This window comes from Cantharellus anzutake (genome assembly GCF_015039405.1).
Source record: "Cantharellus anzutake strain C23 chromosome Unknown EI90scaffold_2, whole genome shotgun sequence".
In the NCBI taxonomy this organism is placed as follows: Eukaryota; Fungi; Basidiomycota; class Agaricomycetes; order Cantharellales; family Hydnaceae; genus Cantharellus; species Cantharellus anzutake.
This window is the reverse complement of record NW_024066952.1, coordinates 539,510-556,058: the sequence shown is the minus strand read 5'-3', so window position 1 is coordinate 556,058 and position 16,549 is coordinate 539,510. Positions and strand designations below refer to the sequence as shown.

The window sequence follows — 16,549 nt, the reverse complement described above, 5'->3', positions numbered from 1 at the left end:
CAGATATGGAGTCGGCCTCAAAGTCTTAGATGCTTCCCAAATGTCCTTGAGCTTCCTGTTCTCTGTTCATAGGCTTGGTGCTTGCGAACATTTAGGGCAGGCATTTCGGAGGGACGGCGTTTGGGTGGCACGTGATCACATTCTAATTCACTGCCAATTTTTTTGAGCAAATTTTTTCGTTACTCAAAAGTACATAAAACTGCTCTGATACATCAATGAAGTATCCAAAAACACTGCTTTTCCGCTAGTTTACATGCAGTTTAGGCATGTGTTGCAAGCTGAGAAAGGAAAGTTCTTCAGAAGCAAAGTGAGATGTCAAAAATAATCTACCTACACTGTAGGATCCTCCTTATTTGCGGCTGAATTTGCCTCCACTTTCGCGTCCCTACATTCTGTTCCTAACCAAGTTCTAGTGTCACCTTCATCTATTTATATCGCCCTCGATTCCATTTGCTTCTGTTTGCTTCCAAACCCCAAACCCCACCAGGTCGGGTAGGGGATTCTGCTTTTCATGCCCAAGTCAAGATCGCTAATAAAGAGCGTGAGGACACTGAAAACTAACTGTCTGCATCGTTGCTTGTGTTCTCGCTCATATTGACTCTGCTAACTTCTTGGGTGCTGTTCACCCTGGGTCGGTGGCTTACTGCAGTGCAGCGATGTCAAATGGTCAGTCTATATGTGGTACTTGGACAACACACAATGATCGCAACGCACCGGCCAAATACGACTTTTGGGAGTGACCACCATGGCCGACGTTGGTCCTTACGGTAATCAGCGTGCCGCGCCTCTTAATGCATGGCACGAGCAAGGAGTTTGTCCTCTTTCCCCTCTTGCATTCTTCGATTCATCACTTACAATGTCCGGCAGCGCACCAGAGTTAAGTATCAAATTCAGGTGGGCATGCCCCCAACGGCTCCACCCAAAGTGAAGAGGGCAATAGTGTGACAGAAGAAGGGGCTGTGCCTTCCGTGTTTTAGGGAATAAGTTACAGCGCGTTTAGACATTCTCCGAGGATGGTCCCACCTCGTGTCCCCGCGCCTTTGCGACGTTCGTGTCGTCCGACTGCAATTGGATCATAGACAAGTCGCTCAGGTGGTCCTCGCACCCGGACTGGGACCCTGAGCACCATTTTTGACGTCGCCTTCCGTCCAGAAAAAGTTCAAGCATCACATCGGCCTGCAAGCCTTCGATGACCAAGGAGCAGACGCTCCTCGCGAAGCGATGGAGTTGTTGTGTGACCCTCCTGCCCCTTCCGTAACATATTGACTTTGTGGAGTGGGAACAGACCTGTTTCATGATGTAGAGCCGGATGTCTTTTAGGCTCGCGAATGATTTTTAAGTGAACGAATGCTTCAGCACTCACTTACCCTCTGCCTCTTGTCTCTCAAATAATCCGATTCGTTTCTTCTCCATTTTTCTCTTTAGCAGGGATAGCATTGTAGCAAGATCGCGCTCCAGGGCGAGACACCCTCGGCCACGAGGTAGGGGTTTTCGAAGAATGGTTTCTCAAAATGGATTTTGCAAGACACCGCGCGATCAAGAGTTAAGATGGAGAAGTCAAAGTTAGTCTGGCCCGGGGTGTAGTCCGAGTCTTCCGGAATGTCGTGAAGCTTGACGGTGTTCTTAAGCCCCCTGCTAGCAAGTGCAGAGGGTGCAGGCGAAGGGGCCCTTGATGCAGAATCCGTAAGACCCGAAAAGTAGGCCTGCAACCGCTAAGAAGCCGAAGTCCACCAGCCGTATCAAGTCAGCCTCGAGAGCGTCCAGACTTCTGCCTTGTTCACGAGAACTTGTGTACCCTCGAGTCATAGCACTCATACCCTTTCCCTCGCGTCCGCTGCACGCCTATGAAATCTGCCTGACCTCTCGTGCGCCATGCCCACTGATGGCTTTTCGCATGCTGATCATCCACATATGTTCAGTTTGCAGCTCTTATGATCCTACACATCTTTTCTCTTCTTGGGTCTGCTGCACGCTTCGCATCAGCCTTTTGTGCCTTCTCTATCAATTCTTTGCCTGGCCTCCGCCGTATGCCTTCATACTCGGTCTTGTATTCTGTCTACTTTTTTATGACATGTTCTGATTTTCGGTTTTTTGTTGCCAGCTACCTTCGAGCGCGGTTCCGGTTGTAAATATTCGGTCTTGCTAAGGGTGAAGATGTTGTGACCTTCAATTACCTTTGGCGCTAGCCCTTTGGTCTCCCTTAAGATCCTTCGGATCCTTCTGGCCTTTGCAACTTCGCTTTGTTCTCTGCTCATCTGTTGCTGCTACCTGTTTTTTCAGTGTTACCCACCATCCCCATCTCCACCTAAGTGTACTACAACTCGTTGCGCACAAGTGTTGACACTCAGCGGGAAATTTTCAGAATCTCGATGAATCCCTGATCCGAACGGCGCCCGTGGATATCTTCGTGGGCTCTTGGACATGATGAATGTCTTGTGTGCGGCAGGTGAGCAGCGAAGTAGCGTGGCGACGACCCCAACAAACGTTGAAGCCTCTGAAATATCGAGCGACCTGGTTAAGTACAAAATGAGTACACTTAGGCGAAGGGGATGGTGAAGGGTAACAGAAGGTACAAATCCTACCCACCAACGGTAACCGAAGGTCACAACACCTTCACCCTTGGTAAAACCAAAATACTTACAATCGGAACCGTACTCGAAGGTCGCACGGTTGAACTAGCAAGAAAAATCGAAAATTAAAAAAATGAAGAAAAAGCATGAGGCTAAGAATGGCGGATGTCAGAAAAGGGGACGTGCACTGCGCAACAGCGGGCGCGAAGAAGGGACAGGGGCCGACACGCAACAGCGGGCGCAAAGAATGCACGGAGGCCGAAGCGTTCAGCGGAACGCGAGTAAAGGAGGAAGATAACGTACCGACAAAAAGAGGACAAAAAACTAGAGAAAGGAGCGTGTGAGATCATAAGAAGGTACAAACTGAACGTACACGAATGATCAGTATATGAGGAACCATAAGCATGTATGGCGTGCGCGAGGTTAGACAGAATCGCAGGTGTACGGCGGACGCGAGAGAAAGATACGAGTGCCAAGACCCGGGGCCACACAAGTCTCATTTAATCTCGTGCCTCCATAGTTCGAAGGCTTAGAAGCCGCTGTGGAGGACGTTATTATAAGGCACTTCCACCGTTCACAACACGCAGATTGCTTGGTCCAACTTGCAAGTCAACATTGCTCTCAGCAGTGAAATGTCGGTTCATTATCACATCTCGGATGGCGGCTTGCTTTCGCAGAATGTTTTTAACAGACTCAGCCCAGTACAGCGTAGCTAGTCAAACAATAGGGTCCAGCATGATTGGTCGTTAAGACTCACGAACCGCGCACACAAAGTCAGTTGGCAAGGATGGCATATCTTTCGTGATGGGACGCGACAGTTTAGGCGGCGGAGTGGGAGAGGAGAAGGAGGATATCGTAGCACCCACTAGTCCAACTGTATGAAGTTCTTGAGCAACTGTGGGAAGAGGCTTTTAAAGTAAGTGGCTCGACGCATTGGAATGGGCGCCACGAACAGTCGTCTCGTTGGGGAGCGGCTGTTATAGGTATGTCATCGTATTTGGGGCCCCCAATATCTTCTTCGATTTCATTGCGTCCATTGTCACCGCCTCCGAGCCAAGCGGCACGTTGCAGGACGGATGGTATGAGATTTAACAAATCATAAAACCCTTTGTGCAAGAGATTCCCTCTCGGGAATGTCTCGCCGGATGGCTCTGAGGGCAAGTCGTGAGGCGCCTCAGTAACTGCACTAGTAATAGGGCAAGGAGAATGTGATCGTAGGATTGTTTCGCACAGGAGGTTTGGGACGTGGACCGCTAGGTCTAGATGGAGATTGGGGTCCCCTTTGCTCAGTATAGCTCGGCATCGCGAAAGGGAATCAGGCACCTGGTGCGGAGTATACTCATCAGGCAAACCCCTCGGGACGGCCTGGCATGAGCACTTTCCAAATTTGGCAGTAGCAAGGCATTAATCATGTTGCTTCAGATATCGGCACAAGCACCCAAGGAAAGTTGATGATATATACATGTATTAACGTCTAATTGAACCTTTAATTAAGTTGTCGATGCGCCAACGGCCTAGATCCGACGAGTGATTAGTGCGGTTCAGGTTATGAGAATGATAGAGGTCACGGACCAGTCTCTTCAGGTGCTCCATGAACACTTGCAGACTGACATCATCGGTAAAGATGGCCTGCCCTGACCCAGCATTCGACCCATACACTCCACCTGACATGTGTGTTGTAGATGGATTCAGCTTCGATAACAGGAACCGTGCTTGACTCCCTCCTTGGTCACAAACGATATAGCGGGGAATTGGGGCCCGGTCGGCAAGAAGTTCCTAAAAAAATGAGCTTGGAGCTTAAGATTAGGCCCAGGAGCAGGTACTAGTGCACGTACCTGAGCATCCGTTACGGGCGCCTGCAGAAGTTCATTAAAATTTTCGTACCCCTCCTGGTCTTGGTATCCAGCTTTACGCCATTCGGCGATTGTTGCGCCATGGAAGATGAGGATGTGAAAGAAGGTGTCCAATAATAGGATAACATCCGGTTTGATCGACACACTGTCTAGGAGCACGGGTTGCGGAGGGGTATCGATTGCGTAAGACATAAGGGTGGGTTGCATCATGATTAGCGAATCATTGACGTCCTCTTCATTGAGCACATGTCTGCAAGAAAATGAATGAGGCTGCTTCTTGGCATCAGTTGGAGCTACGTACCGATAGAAAGCTGTCTCATCGGGACTGTTGTTGAATACTTGTAAGAACTGACTCCGTCGAAGGTGGAACATGAATTGCGGATATATGCTAAAGTTATCTGTGAGTCTAAAGCTCGATGGATCCTCTTTCCTATAATCAGCGAATTTCTGGCATAATCGGATAAGCATGCGATCAAGCCAGCGAAGGACATCGGGCGAGTCATCAATCTCCGCCTTGAAAACGGAGATTCGAGCCATCAGAACTGCGGCGGCTTCTTGATCAAATGCAGCAGGTATGCTCGGGGCGCCAGCCTCAGCAAAGTTCCTAGCGATGGTTGTAACACGCAAACGCATCTGTCCGCTGGAGTGTTGATAATGAGTCACGAACTGAATCAAACCCCGGGAGCCAGTTTGAAGAGGTTGTCCAGCGGGAGTCACTACTTCGAAGTATACCGCAGTAGACGTTTTCGGGGAGAGCGTGGCAATCTTCCAAGCAGAGGTTTGAGCAATGCCAATTTCAGTTTCGCCTACACAGGCAGATTTTTTCTGCGCAGAGACAGCATGACCAATCAAGCCCGAAACCTTTAGTTCCTTCGTTGTCTGGACGCGATGTCAGGTTGGACAATTTAATAATAGCAAGGCATTGGTGCTCACCTGGACGTCAAACGTCGCATTGAAGCCCATTTGCAAATGCCCCTCCGCATCCTTTGAGAACATGCGGAGGAGGCTTTGCTTGAAGATGGAAGTAGTAAATGAGTCAGAAATGACCATAACACCGTTCGTCGAGTTTGCAAGTGATTTCATCTCCAGAAGACCAACTTGGTCCAAGCAGCCAGCGAAGAGGTCAACTGCATGGCCATTATCAGAAGCACGTTTTGCAAGACCTTCATAGAACTAAAGAACTGGTGAATCCCCGCTAAACACGCGAAGAGAAACGCATATATCTGACCTTAGATGCTCTCTTGAAGTGTTTGACGGTCTCGCGGTCAATATCGTGATGCGAACGGATAGCTTCTTTCAATTGCTGCCCAACAATCATCCCAGGCCCCTCCGTACATGCACCTCCAGTGAACAGTAGTATGCGGGCACCAGAATTCGCGAAAGTCCCCTGCGGACCGTGTGAGCTCGGGTTTCCGAGTTCGGAGCAAAGAGTTCCCATCGTACCTCTAACAAGCTAACAGCAACATTCAGTGCATTCCCTGTGGATCGCAGCGGACGCTTATCGTTTGCAACAGGCCAGGGATCGCGAGGGAGTGCCTCGAGAAGTCCCGTCAATTGGAACTCAATTTGCGAAACTGGTAACAAGAAGCGCGAGGCTCCAAAGCTCGGAGGAGGCACGGGCTGCCCAGATCGAGGTGCTGCTCTGTTCTGGGCACCCAAGCTAAGCATATCCTGAATTTGTTTTGACGTGTAGTCTTTTCCTCCACGGAAAACGTATGACTTGGAGCATTCCGCGTAACCTAGCTCATGCACTTGAGTCTAACAGGATGATAATCAACACCGGAATGTGAATCGGGTCACTGAAATGCGGAGACAGACCATTGTTCCATAAGTGATCAGCCCGACCAATGCGTGTGGAGGAAGTAAGCTCAGGCTAACAACAATGGTGTCACGAAGAGCTTTGAGATCAGCTTCATCAAGGCAAGTATCAACAACAAAGAGGAAGATCGGGGGTGCGGGTGCGGGTCTGGATAGAGTGTATTCTATAGTGGTGTACTTGGGGAGGAGCTCCGCTGGCAGGTTGGTATTGGAAATGTCTTTGTAGTGCGCTGGGAAAGCATTTCGTTGCAAGCAGAACGGACATATCCATAATTTCCCGCGGACATCAATTTGACTACCAGTGATTGTCATCAGAAGCAGGATACGGGGGTTTAGGAAAAAGTTGGATGTAGTACCAATAAGGGTTAAGAATTGCTCTGCACGAGCTTTTGCATGAAACAGGCTCGTAAAGGACAGGCGGAAGATCCTCTCTGACTTTCAGTGGAGTGTACAGTGCGGAGATGGGAACCACAGTCCGAGTTGCTTCTATGCGCGACGAAGGCCATACATTCCAAGACAATCGAACGCCTAATCACGGGTAATCTGAGACCCAGGCTACACACCGACATCCTACAAACTATAATTAACTCACCATCGCGCTCCTCAACATCCTCAAAGCTCATGGTCGCAATATTCAAACGAACTGAGAAATTCGAGTTCTTCGCAAAGGGTCGACGTGTCGAGAGGAGAGATCACGTTCCCACAACTCGGAATCAAACTCCATGTCGGCGACCGCTTCGCGCGTCAGGTTTACCAAACTTCTATCTGATTTTTTGAACAGGGAGATAAAGATAAATAGAGGTGCCAGTATCCCAAAATCCACAATCCGTTCCTCCCTCGATTCGTAGAAGAGACGGGACGATGGCATCCCCCGCGTTATTCAGGACGCCGACAAGCCGAACTCATAAAGGCAGCCCGCCTTGCAGGGGTTGAAGCATACCTTCCTCCAGGACCCAAATCCACTCCGATGTCCCCACCATCTCCGAAAACACCCCTTCAGCGTGTATTCGCAGCATGTCCTATCGAGTGGGTCGGGGAAGTGAAGCCTATCCCTGATAAGCCAAACGGGTTGTACGAAGGGAGAAGATTTATGTTTAAGGGCCACAAGTGGGAGAGAGAACTGCCTGCACGCGAACAAGCTCTGCATGATTTTAAGGTCGAACATGATCAGAAGAGGTGCGGCGCGTTGCCGGCTGGCCTATCCGTAAAATTCTTACTTTTCATTTCAATAGACGCGCTATTCTTGATCGGAGGAAGCGGCTAGAACGGAAAGCAGAGGAGAAACGACGGGGAGCCGGGATACTGTCGTGAAATCATTTAACGAGGACTGAGTTTATGCGTCTGCCCTAATCTACGTCCCCGGAGATGTCTCCTAAGTCGCCAGCGCTTTTTTCATCCTTTGTCTCTTCCCCTTTATACTCCTCGGCTATCTCAAATGATACACACCAGAATACCTTTCCGGGACCTCTGCCGTCTTTGCCTCGCTCAACGCAAACATATTGCACGGCCTCCCATCCCAGTGACTCATTAAGTCAAAGTGAATGCCTCCGGGGAAGCTCAAAGCCAATCCGCTCTCAAAGGATAAGTATCCTTGACAGAAGTCCGCTTCAATCAAATCGTCTGGACCGAACGTGAGAGCTTTCCTATGCTCTGGGTTTGCGAAATACGACTCTGCTTTCTGAGTGAGTGGGCGACCTTCGTGTTTCTTAATTGCAGCATGCTCACGGCGCTTTTCACCCTCAGGAATCCAGTCCGCTACATCTTCATTGATCGGGCTTGCCCTCGATGGTTTGTTACTAGCTTTCGGCCACTCTGAATGAGCCATAAAGGGCATCGTCGTCACTAAGGGCGATCTTTTTCTCACTGGATGTTAGGTCAATTCTCCAAGACGAAAAATGAGAGGACTCACAGTGCCCACGGCTTGTCTGAATAGAGGTCATGATCTAAACTCGGGTCTATATACTGGATGAATTTCAATGCCACGCTACACTCAGAAACTTTATCTCTGAGTCTCACTCGCAAGCAAGTCACTGACTTACCCTGAGCCGTAAGGTAGAGGAAGCTTGCGATCAAACACGTTTCCAACAAGACATCGTTCGCTGAGACGGGCTTTAAGAATCTACCTACTCATTATAAACCATATTAGTGTTCTCCCCAGTGCATATCAAGTAAATATCGGACATGCCTCGAACTTGAATGGACCAGTGCGATCTTGTCTATCGGGGTATTCAAAATAGTCGGTGTGCACCTTCTGCCCATTCTCATTTACGAAATCCTTCAAGAAAACAGCAATCCTCCCTTCGAACGCATCGGAATTGACCTCAAACAATTGCCCAGTGTTCGCATAGAGAGTTTCAAGAGAGTCTAATGATGACCCAGCGAGGACACGAAGGCGAGGCATTCTAGTTCATAAGTGGGTTCAGTTGGACGAGGTGAGCAAAACATCCGCTCTGTCACTACGTCACTCCCGATTTTCCCGACTGTCACTGTCACGAAGGTAAAAATGACTCATCATCCTCGTGCCTGGCTGAAACCGCGTCAGTTCTCTGAATGAAAAATACGGTATTATGTAGTCTTGAAGTCCGCGTCAATCTTATGCGATATCCTGGATCTGGTGGAAGAATGCCCAGGTGCACATTTGTCGTCTATCGGGCCAGGACCAGGACCGCTCCTCCGTATCATATTCAGCCTCTCTTGACCGGCTTGCCAGAACCCCCATCCTTGCCCCATTCGTCATTCCAATACTTCATGTTAAAGTGGCATTCCGATGCCCTTTGTTGTCGCGGTTATTATGTTGTCTAACGCTTTAGCCTTTGTTCCTTTGTACTGCACAGAAAGGTATATAAGTATGATGCGTGGGCTGAGCACGATACCCAATGATAATACGATACCGTGTTCAGATCGTGCTTAGGATGTCGGATTGCGATGCTGTTATTATAACACTTCATCAAGTCAAAGTGACCGTCAAACGGTAACGACCACCATGGAATGTTAGAAAGCCGTGATTCCAATCGCGCTGATCCAGTCTTCAGAACTTGGCTTTACGATGTTCTACAGATGCCAAGTAAGATCCTGTGTATTCTATCCGAGTCTCGAGATTAATAAGCTTAGGGAGCCCTCCTATAATGGCGAAGTGTGGCTTACGGCGCTTGCTCCTCGTGGACAAGTCCCTGGTGGTTTCCTTTCACTGGCACTGTTTTCGCGGGTGCGCAGACTTCCCATGAGCATGACTCACGAGACAAGAAGGGCATCGTGGAAAGGAAGGTCGTCCTAAGATGATTCAGAAAGGATATTCATAGCATCCAAGGTTTATCTATATCAATTAAGTCATACTCCGAAGGAGGATCTATAGACTTTATGAACTTGGCGCAGCGCTACATAGCCAAATCCAGTTGAACCCAGTCAATAATAGTTGGACTGAATCAGCAACATAGTGCAAGTGACATTTCCTTACCTGGAGCCCACTTGCAGCTTCACGGGATGACTAAACACGTTCCCAAACATGATATCGTTGGGTAAAATTGGCTTCAGAAATCTCCTTGCTATAGCATGCGACGTCATGAACACTCCGCACTTTTCTCGAATCGTCGTTCTGTCATTCTCGCTGTGACACCCCCCCGCACTTGAATCATCCATGTCTTTTCTTCTCTCTCCGGATGATCCGTCGGGGGGGGATTGTCTCATGAAAAGTCCTCGAACATTGCAATCTTGCCTTCGAACTGCATCGTTTTGATGTCAACGAATTGACCAGTATTTGCATGTTTAGGCGTCATTTCATTCGGTAGGGGGCTGGCGAGAACGCGGAGACGGACCATAGTCTTGCGATGGGCTCAGGCGTCTCCGAGATGATCAAGCGGATCAAAAGGGAGGCTTGGCTAACACAGATTGTGATTTGTTCATGCTTCGTTACATCAGATGAACGCCCAAACCACCTATTTGCTTGCGATCGTTCACCAATAATCGTGCTGCTCAATCGAGTTTATGTCAGACTCCCGAAATATACAGGCCACCGAGAGCAGCATATAAATAAGGCAAACGATGCGTTCACTGACTCCGGAGTACCCCGATTGAATGACAGCTGAACTTTGGGTGCAATGGAGGTGGTGACAAAAAGGCTTATAATTTCGGGTCTAACGCCTGAAATTACTTCCGATATGTTGAAGTCTCGGTTTTCAAGTTTCGGAACCGTCCACAGTTTGGATGGAGTCGGAGCTCTTGATGGAAACGGTGAGTGCGAATCCGGTCGAAGTTCGACAAATACTTGGAGCGGCGTGATTCTCATCCGTACGTGCGATTACTACTGGGTCGTTCGACAAAAACAGGTGATGTGAGGAAGTTTGCCTTTGTGACATTGGAAGCCCCGAAGCCGAAAATTGCGAGGTGTAAGCAACTTTCAGTGTCTTTCGCATATTTTGAGCTGAAATTATAGGCTAGGCGCGACTGTTTTGGCTAGCGCGTACTGGAAAGGAGCTAAGTTGCGTGTTGGCGAAGCTCGACCAGACTATAAACACAGGTGAGATAATTCATCATCTGGGTGCCAACACGCCCACCATTTTTGTGCCCAGCATTCTGTCAGAGAACCAAGCCATAGGAATGGGACACCCCCTCGATGGGTCTGGAAAAGACTCAGGACGGCTTTCTGTTAAGCGACGTGGAAGTGCGATCGAGCGAAAGGAACTGTTGAAAGCAAAGAGAGAGAGGAAGTGGTTACGCTTTGCATCGAGAGAGGCCGCGGATATGGCCCTCGTTACCGAAAGGAGTGCCAAGAGTAAGAAGGTAATCTTTCCTCGCTAGTATGTTATCCTCCTTGCCTGATCTTTGCTTGTCCTCGGCAGGGGTGGCGTATAACCAAAGATGGTACTCTCATTTATCCCCTTCGCATGCGCCCTTCTCGTCCTCTCCCTCGTGCTTCATCAATCCCTTCATCGGAACCAGCTCTAATTCGCGCTTCCAGTGCTGTTACAAATCCATCTATGGACCCCCAGATGAAAGCCGTGAATCCCGCCTTTAGGGAGGTTATGCTGTTTCCAAGGGCGCTTCGCTGAAGAAACTCTCGTCGCTTAGACGAGCCAGCCATACGGTTATCGATCCCTCGCGATATGGAGCGTCACATATCAAATTCCCTGATGTTACCATTCCTGCCAACCCCTTAACAGAAGGCGAATGGGAATTCAATGAAGAAGACCACCAGTGGGTACAAAAAATGGGCGGCATGATACTCAGAGCCGAAAAGCTTCCTGTACGAAAGCAAACCGCACAAAAATTCCCTATCATTTCATCATCATCGCCCTCCTCATTTCCCTCCTCTCCCTCCTCCCTCCCCTTTCCCAGAACTCAGCCCCAGTCTCAGCCCTCTAGGACGATTGATGGTACGCCGGCATCCCAGATCCCTCCTCGCAAACCGAAAACGCTTGCACGTTCAGACACTCGGCACTTTGATCCCATCAGGACTGAGAAAGCCAAGACCTCTGCTCTTGTGCATTCACTACTGAAGAAGATGGAAAGTGGTTTTTGAACGGGCCTCGGATGCATCAGCATGTTCGTGTGATTACCTCGGGGTTCCAATCTTTTAAGTCTCGCGTGTGGATCCATGGCTGAGTAACTGTCACTTTCACGTACAGGGACCACCAAGGGTAGGAAATCCAAGCGGTATATGTTTCTACACGAGAATTGCAAAACTATAGATACACTGTACTTAATCCCTTGTAAACCAGATAGAGTCATGCCCCACTTGATGGATGACAGCGATCAGCCAATCGGTAAGCCTCTACAACTAGGTGGCGGCTTCCTCGATGACATCTCGCAGCGGCTTGGGCAGACGAGGGTTTTCGCTAATTTGAGGAAGATTGCCCTCATCTGCTGCACGTGTCAAGAGTGGAGATTGCTTAGCTCCTTGGGAAACTTTGTAGGCTGGGAGTCCAGCCGGAGCAAGTAAGGGGTGAGCTGTGAGAAAGAAAGCCACTTGACATCAGCATCAAAATACGATGCGAGACGGAAACCTGAGGGACCTTCTGTGTTGAAAACCCATTTGTCTAGGGAGATGTGGTTCGGGTCATCGAAAGTGAGATATCTATCCGACCGCTGCCTTCTGAGTATCTTTTATTGAGGAAGGTATCTCCATTTTTAGTACTAACAGGTATTTCATCACTTCGGCAAAGAAGAAGCTTTCAGTGTCGTCGATGAAACCCTAAGGAACGCGAGTTAGACCCGATTTCACCCCAGGACAACCATCACGCACAGAATCTAGCTTCTGGACGTTGATGATGGGAGCAAAAGCAAGGGGTGCCTTGCAGTTCTTCAGGATAGACTGCAACGCAGCCGCTGCGTTTTTCTGATACTTGACGTCACCAGTCGCACGCCAGGCATAGAAGTTGCTCTGCGGAAATCATCGGATGAGGAGCTTCTTTCTTTGCCTACGAACGGAATGAAACACACCTCTAAGACCTCAGGCCGAAGATCGTAAAAACTGTAGTTGTTGTACACGTAGAAACCATGCTCATTATAAAATGCCTGGTCGAATGCAGACGGTTCACCTCCGCCAGTCCAATTCCCAGAAACCGTGCCGACTCCGGTGTAAGCAAACACTTCGGGACCAATGCCTGTCACATCACTGGTGTAGGTATTGATGCAAGCATCGGTAAGACTTAGTCCGTAATCAAGAATCGTTTTATTATTCAGAAGTTTTCCGCCCATGATCCAATTACCACCTAATGAAAAAATCCAATTGCCGCAAGTCAGCACCCCATTGATACACGGGGTAGTTGGATGGAGATAGGCAATTAAAACACACCAACGAAGCATCCTAGGTGAGATCCAATAAACCTGTTCCTCCCTCCAGTATGATCGGTAAGGTAAGTCCAGTTGCCGACACTGGAAGTGGTTAGGAGGTATTTGATCGACGAATCGACCGCGGTCTTCCAGGTTTCGACCCAAAGCGGGTCGGCAAAGTTTGTCAAACGGCTGTACTTGATAAGGTATTCAAAGTACGAATCAGAGCCTCCTCCCCACGACTGCGTCGCGTCAATCAATGTCAGTGTCAACATTCAACCTAGTAGTGGCGAGGGCGCCCAAGGTCAGCACATACAATGTAATCGCCAACGAATCGATTGGTGCTGGGGTCGATGCCTTGAGAGGCCAAGCCGGGCAAAGGAGGGGTCTACAGCAACTAAGACCGAGTCACTAGCAAAGCTAAGTGGATCGCCGCATACCAATGTCGCGATCTGCCGCATGGCCTGCTCTGCAAGGTTCTTATATTTAGGGTTTCCAGAATGCTGCGAAAGTTTGCCAAATTCAAGAACGAGAGTCCCAGCTTGAGCGATATTATTCTGTAGCAAAAATGTCGGAGGCATAACGGTGAACAGACTCAAGACTCCCAACGCACGATGTCAGGAAGCGGTGTATTTGAAGTGAAATCCAACCTGTTGAAGGGAATGGTGTTATTCCCAACCTGAAAATCAAGCTCACTTAGTACGTTGATCAGAACCGGTAACCCGAACGAGACGGCCACTCACCCAGCCATAGGAAAGCTTATCACCAAGAGTGATGGCCTGCTCCAATAAAGCTGCGTCTTGCTTGCCATTGAGCTCATACGCCGAGAGCATTCCTCCAAGGTATCTATCCAGATCATCGGCTTAATCGGTCATGTAAAAGCGGCAAAGTCGACTTCATACCTGATGTTTGTTTCGAATAGAGAGACAAAGTCGTAGGTTTTCGACCTACTGAAGTCGATATGCGAAGTGTAATTCACAGAGTACGCAAATTCCTCCTATATGGTGTCCAAAAACAGCCAATACGATAATTTTCAACACATGTCAAGCCATTGCATGGTTCATAGAACCCACATCTAAACCCATAATTTTCATAGTGCCCAAAGCATCCACAATTGTGGCTCCCCAACCATTTCTTGAGTCTACATACGACTTGGACAGGGGAGCAAGATCATCGTGTCCATATGCGTACGCTGACCAAAAAAGAGAACAAAGACGTCTCCAGCTGAACACCCACTGGAACCCGCAAGACCTAGGCGCTCACCCATGAGGTGGCGACCAAAAAACACTCACTCGCATAATCTCTAAAGGCAGACTTGAACGCCGCCTTTACGCTAGCAGCATTCGCAGCAGCATCAGGTGGGAGTGTAAGCCCAGGTGCTTGGATCTTCCCAGCCGCCACCGAATCGACATCGGGCAAGCGACGGACATAAAAAGCCAAAAACACGACGCCAGCTGCCAACAGGGCCCTTCGGAGCTTAAATCACAACACCACCCAGTACGGTTTGTAGGACGTTTTTTGGAAAAGGCTGCAAGCTTAGGACCTACCGAAATCCTCCCGTGTCCGAGTGAGGCCATAAGTAGTGGCAAACCCACAACGCCCCCCTTATTAGTGCGAGTGTTCCTACAGTACCTCCCAGAAGGGACATGTGAATGGACATGTTGTTACCAAAAAAAAAAAGAATCACCTGGCAAGAAAGCAATCGAGCCCGGTTGAATATACCCACGAACGATTCCAAATGCTCGATTGGCTCGTGGTCAGATATGCTGTATTTATTTGGAAACTCCTGAGCGCTTATTTGCTCGAGGGTCCAGCTGCTACCCCAGCTAGTTGGTTGAGGAGCACAAGGATGAAGGAGGAAAGAGGGACGCGAATTCAGTGTCTCAATGGCTACTATGTCCCATTATGTGTGTCACGTCTTGCAGTGCAGGAAGTCCCTGCATCTGTGATTTCATCCTAACCATTTCGGGACACAGACATAACCTGAATTTGGTAAGTTGGATGGCTTCGCTTTTTGCCAACTTCCAACGCAAGCTCACTCACTCATTTCAAGCTCCCAAATCATAGAATCAAGTAGGTTTTATTTTTCAGTTCAAATTTTTTGTCGAAAGTAACAGAAAAACCAGTCGGATATGCTAAAATTCACCATTGGGGGTGAAAAGCATTCGGGGATGAAGAACCGTATCAGATAATCGAAACAATAGGCAGTCCGAGAAAATTAAGATCTGTCGGCATCCATTGCGAATCAAGGCGGCAAGATGCAGCACGCAGTGGACCTTCACGTAACAGGACAGTCCTTGAGGATGGTATGCGATCTGACGAAAAAGGATGCCGACATGGGGTGAATGATGCCATGCGAACACAAAGCGGTGTTCGCAAAGGCTGGCATAAGCCCGATATATAAACCCACATGACCTTAGACGCCAAGGTGTGCACCACCATAGGTTATTGGATATGAGGGCTCCTGCGCACCAGTGACCGGGATGCTGTGATTAATGGAAAAGCGATGCGCCGGGGCAGGTTGCACCGTGGTAGGCGCTGGGAGATAAGTGCGCCACGCCGGTTGAGAAGGGTATGGTTGAGTGGTGGGCGGTGCAGAATAGTGCGGCATTGGGGGAAGCATAGTTGCCTCTGTATGACTCCTTCTCAGCGGGCCCTGGTTGGGGTACCCGTATGGTGGTGAAGCGAACACTGGAGTGGTATAACCTAGGTTTGTCATCGGATCATTCATCCGCTCGAAATATTCTGGAGTGGAATTTGAAGGCGGGCAGCCCGCATAGATATTGGAATATAGCGCTGGCGATAGGGGTGGATATGAAGCGCCCCCCAAGTTCCCCGTGGTGCGAGACCTTGACAAACCTTGGGGCTTCACAGCCTTCCACCCACCAGGAACTGCTCCGGGGGCAAACGGAGGTATCTTAGAGGAAGGGGAAGGCGGAAAGGGCGGAGCAGAAGGGTGGACAGTGTGGACGGCAGTGTCCACAGGATGCGTGGAAACCCAAGGCGTAAAGGCACCTGGGCCTAGTGCACTAGGCGAGGACTGTGAATTAGGCATCCAGGGATTAGGCCCTGTGGAACCAACGGTTATCGTTGGACGCGGTGTGACTGCGTTAGGACCACGGTGTGGATCAAGCCTTATCGAGGGTGGGATGGAAGGTATAATGATATCCGCTGCAGCCGGAGCCGGTTGTGAGTTGTCTGTTTCTCCTTTAGATTTCGTCTTGTCGCGGGATAGCTGCTCTTCGAGATCCTTGATTCTGTCACGCAATGCTTCTGAATCTTTCTCGACATCCACTTTGAACGCATTGAACATTGCTTTCATTTCTTGCAACAGCTCCCCCGTATCAATTTTGGAATCTGGCCCTGGGAATTCATATTAGTGTTGAAATTGAGAGATGAACTGGGGCATACGAACTCGGTGCAAGGGGGTAATCTTCTAAGCCCAAAGAATTTACTGGAGATATCACAAGTCGTGGGGGATCAGGAGACGCAAGCACGACTGATCCAGGATCACTGATGGTCTGCGGGCCTAAGATAGAT

The 16,549-nt window shown here is 49.2% G+C and overlaps 8 protein-coding genes across 8 annotated transcripts; 2 read left to right on the top strand and 6 right to left on the bottom strand.

The window, feature by feature from the left end:
- Nucleotides 1-128: 128 nt before the first annotated feature.
- Nucleotides 129-1,441, bottom strand: EI90DRAFT_783023 (uncharacterized protein). Its single transcript, XM_039068040.1, has 7 exons — nucleotides 1,368-1,441; nucleotides 1,024-1,287; nucleotides 856-963; nucleotides 715-787; nucleotides 563-643; nucleotides 335-505; nucleotides 129-278 (listed from the first exon to the last, which is right to left on the bottom strand). Exons 2-6 carry the CDS (start codon nucleotides 1,165-1,167, stop codon nucleotides 426-428), a joined length of 486 nt encoding a protein of 161 aa, XP_038923201.1. The 5' UTR covers nucleotides 1,168-1,287; nucleotides 1,368-1,441; the 3' UTR covers nucleotides 129-278; nucleotides 335-425.
- A 2,619-nt stretch (nucleotides 1,442-4,060) lies between these two features.
- On the bottom strand, nucleotides 4,061-6,864 carry EI90DRAFT_3143425 (uncharacterized protein; the record flags this gene model as incomplete). Its single annotated transcript, XM_039065019.1, has 10 exons — nucleotides 4,061-4,084; nucleotides 4,143-4,346; nucleotides 4,406-4,673; nucleotides 4,725-5,302; nucleotides 5,357-5,596; nucleotides 5,652-5,810; nucleotides 5,867-6,181; nucleotides 6,242-6,536; nucleotides 6,598-6,769; nucleotides 6,834-6,864. The coding sequence occupies 10 exons, from the start codon at nucleotides 6,862-6,864 to the stop codon at nucleotides 4,061-4,063; spliced, it is 2,286 nt and encodes a 761-aa protein (XP_038923200.1).
- A 216-nt stretch (nucleotides 6,865-7,080) lies between these two features.
- Nucleotides 7,081-7,860, top strand: EI90DRAFT_3149838 (uncharacterized protein). The gene is made up of 2 exons (XM_039065619.1): nucleotides 7,081-7,417; nucleotides 7,474-7,860. Exons 1-2 carry the CDS (start codon nucleotides 7,209-7,211, stop codon nucleotides 7,550-7,552), a joined length of 288 nt encoding a protein of 95 aa, XP_038923199.1. The 5' UTR covers nucleotides 7,081-7,208; the 3' UTR covers nucleotides 7,553-7,860.
- EI90DRAFT_3190738 (uncharacterized protein) lies at nucleotides 7,588-9,136 on the bottom strand (the record flags this gene model as incomplete). Its single annotated transcript, XM_039066390.1, has 7 exons — nucleotides 8,490-9,136; nucleotides 8,434-8,457; nucleotides 8,281-8,360; nucleotides 8,151-8,225; nucleotides 8,001-8,094; nucleotides 7,747-7,919; nucleotides 7,588-7,708 (listed from the first exon to the last, which is right to left on the bottom strand). The coding sequence occupies exons 1-7, from the start codon at nucleotides 8,640-8,642 to the stop codon at nucleotides 7,588-7,590; spliced, it is 720 nt and encodes a 239-aa protein (XP_038923198.1). The 5' UTR covers nucleotides 8,643-9,136.
- Nucleotides 9,039-10,244, bottom strand: EI90DRAFT_3030094 (uncharacterized protein). The gene is made up of 5 exons (XM_039058188.1): nucleotides 9,941-10,244; nucleotides 9,847-9,889; nucleotides 9,386-9,615; nucleotides 9,133-9,332; nucleotides 9,039-9,067 (listed from the first exon to the last, which is right to left on the bottom strand). The coding sequence occupies exons 1-3, from the start codon at nucleotides 10,054-10,056 to the stop codon at nucleotides 9,535-9,537; spliced, it is 240 nt and encodes a 79-aa protein (XP_038923197.1). The 5' UTR covers nucleotides 10,057-10,244; the 3' UTR covers nucleotides 9,039-9,067; nucleotides 9,133-9,332; nucleotides 9,386-9,534.
- A 59-nt stretch (nucleotides 10,245-10,303) lies between these two features.
- On the top strand, nucleotides 10,304-11,901 carry EI90DRAFT_3030092 (uncharacterized protein). Its single transcript, XM_039058187.1, has 6 exons — nucleotides 10,304-10,468; nucleotides 10,564-10,623; nucleotides 10,676-10,754; nucleotides 10,807-11,017; nucleotides 11,077-11,199; nucleotides 11,253-11,901. Exons 1-6 carry the CDS (start codon nucleotides 10,336-10,338, stop codon nucleotides 11,754-11,756), a joined length of 1,110 nt encoding a protein of 369 aa, XP_038923196.1. The 5' UTR covers nucleotides 10,304-10,335; the 3' UTR covers nucleotides 11,757-11,901.
- Nucleotides 11,882-14,925, bottom strand: EI90DRAFT_3030083 (glycoside hydrolase family 47 protein). The gene is made up of 15 exons (XM_039058186.1): nucleotides 14,697-14,925; nucleotides 14,557-14,632; nucleotides 14,302-14,485; nucleotides 14,083-14,201; nucleotides 13,912-14,006; nucleotides 13,753-13,855; nucleotides 13,623-13,688; nucleotides 13,450-13,566; nucleotides 13,326-13,397; nucleotides 13,032-13,251; nucleotides 12,677-12,948; nucleotides 12,480-12,617; nucleotides 12,376-12,428; nucleotides 12,250-12,311; nucleotides 11,882-12,184 (listed from the first exon to the last, which is right to left on the bottom strand). The coding sequence occupies exons 2-15, from the start codon at nucleotides 14,584-14,586 to the stop codon at nucleotides 12,015-12,017; spliced, it is 1,701 nt and encodes a 566-aa protein (XP_038923195.1). The 5' UTR covers nucleotides 14,587-14,632; nucleotides 14,697-14,925; the 3' UTR covers nucleotides 11,882-12,014.
- A 127-nt stretch (nucleotides 14,926-15,052) lies between these two features.
- Nucleotides 15,053-16,533, bottom strand: EI90DRAFT_3030081 (uncharacterized protein). Its single transcript, XM_039058185.1, has 2 exons — nucleotides 16,425-16,533; nucleotides 15,053-16,372 (listed from the first exon to the last, which is right to left on the bottom strand). Exon 2 carries the CDS (start codon nucleotides 16,329-16,331, stop codon nucleotides 15,426-15,428), a length of 906 nt encoding a protein of 301 aa, XP_038923194.1. The 5' UTR covers nucleotides 16,332-16,372; nucleotides 16,425-16,533; the 3' UTR covers nucleotides 15,053-15,425.
- Between the last annotated feature and the right edge of the window lie 16 nt (nucleotides 16,534-16,549).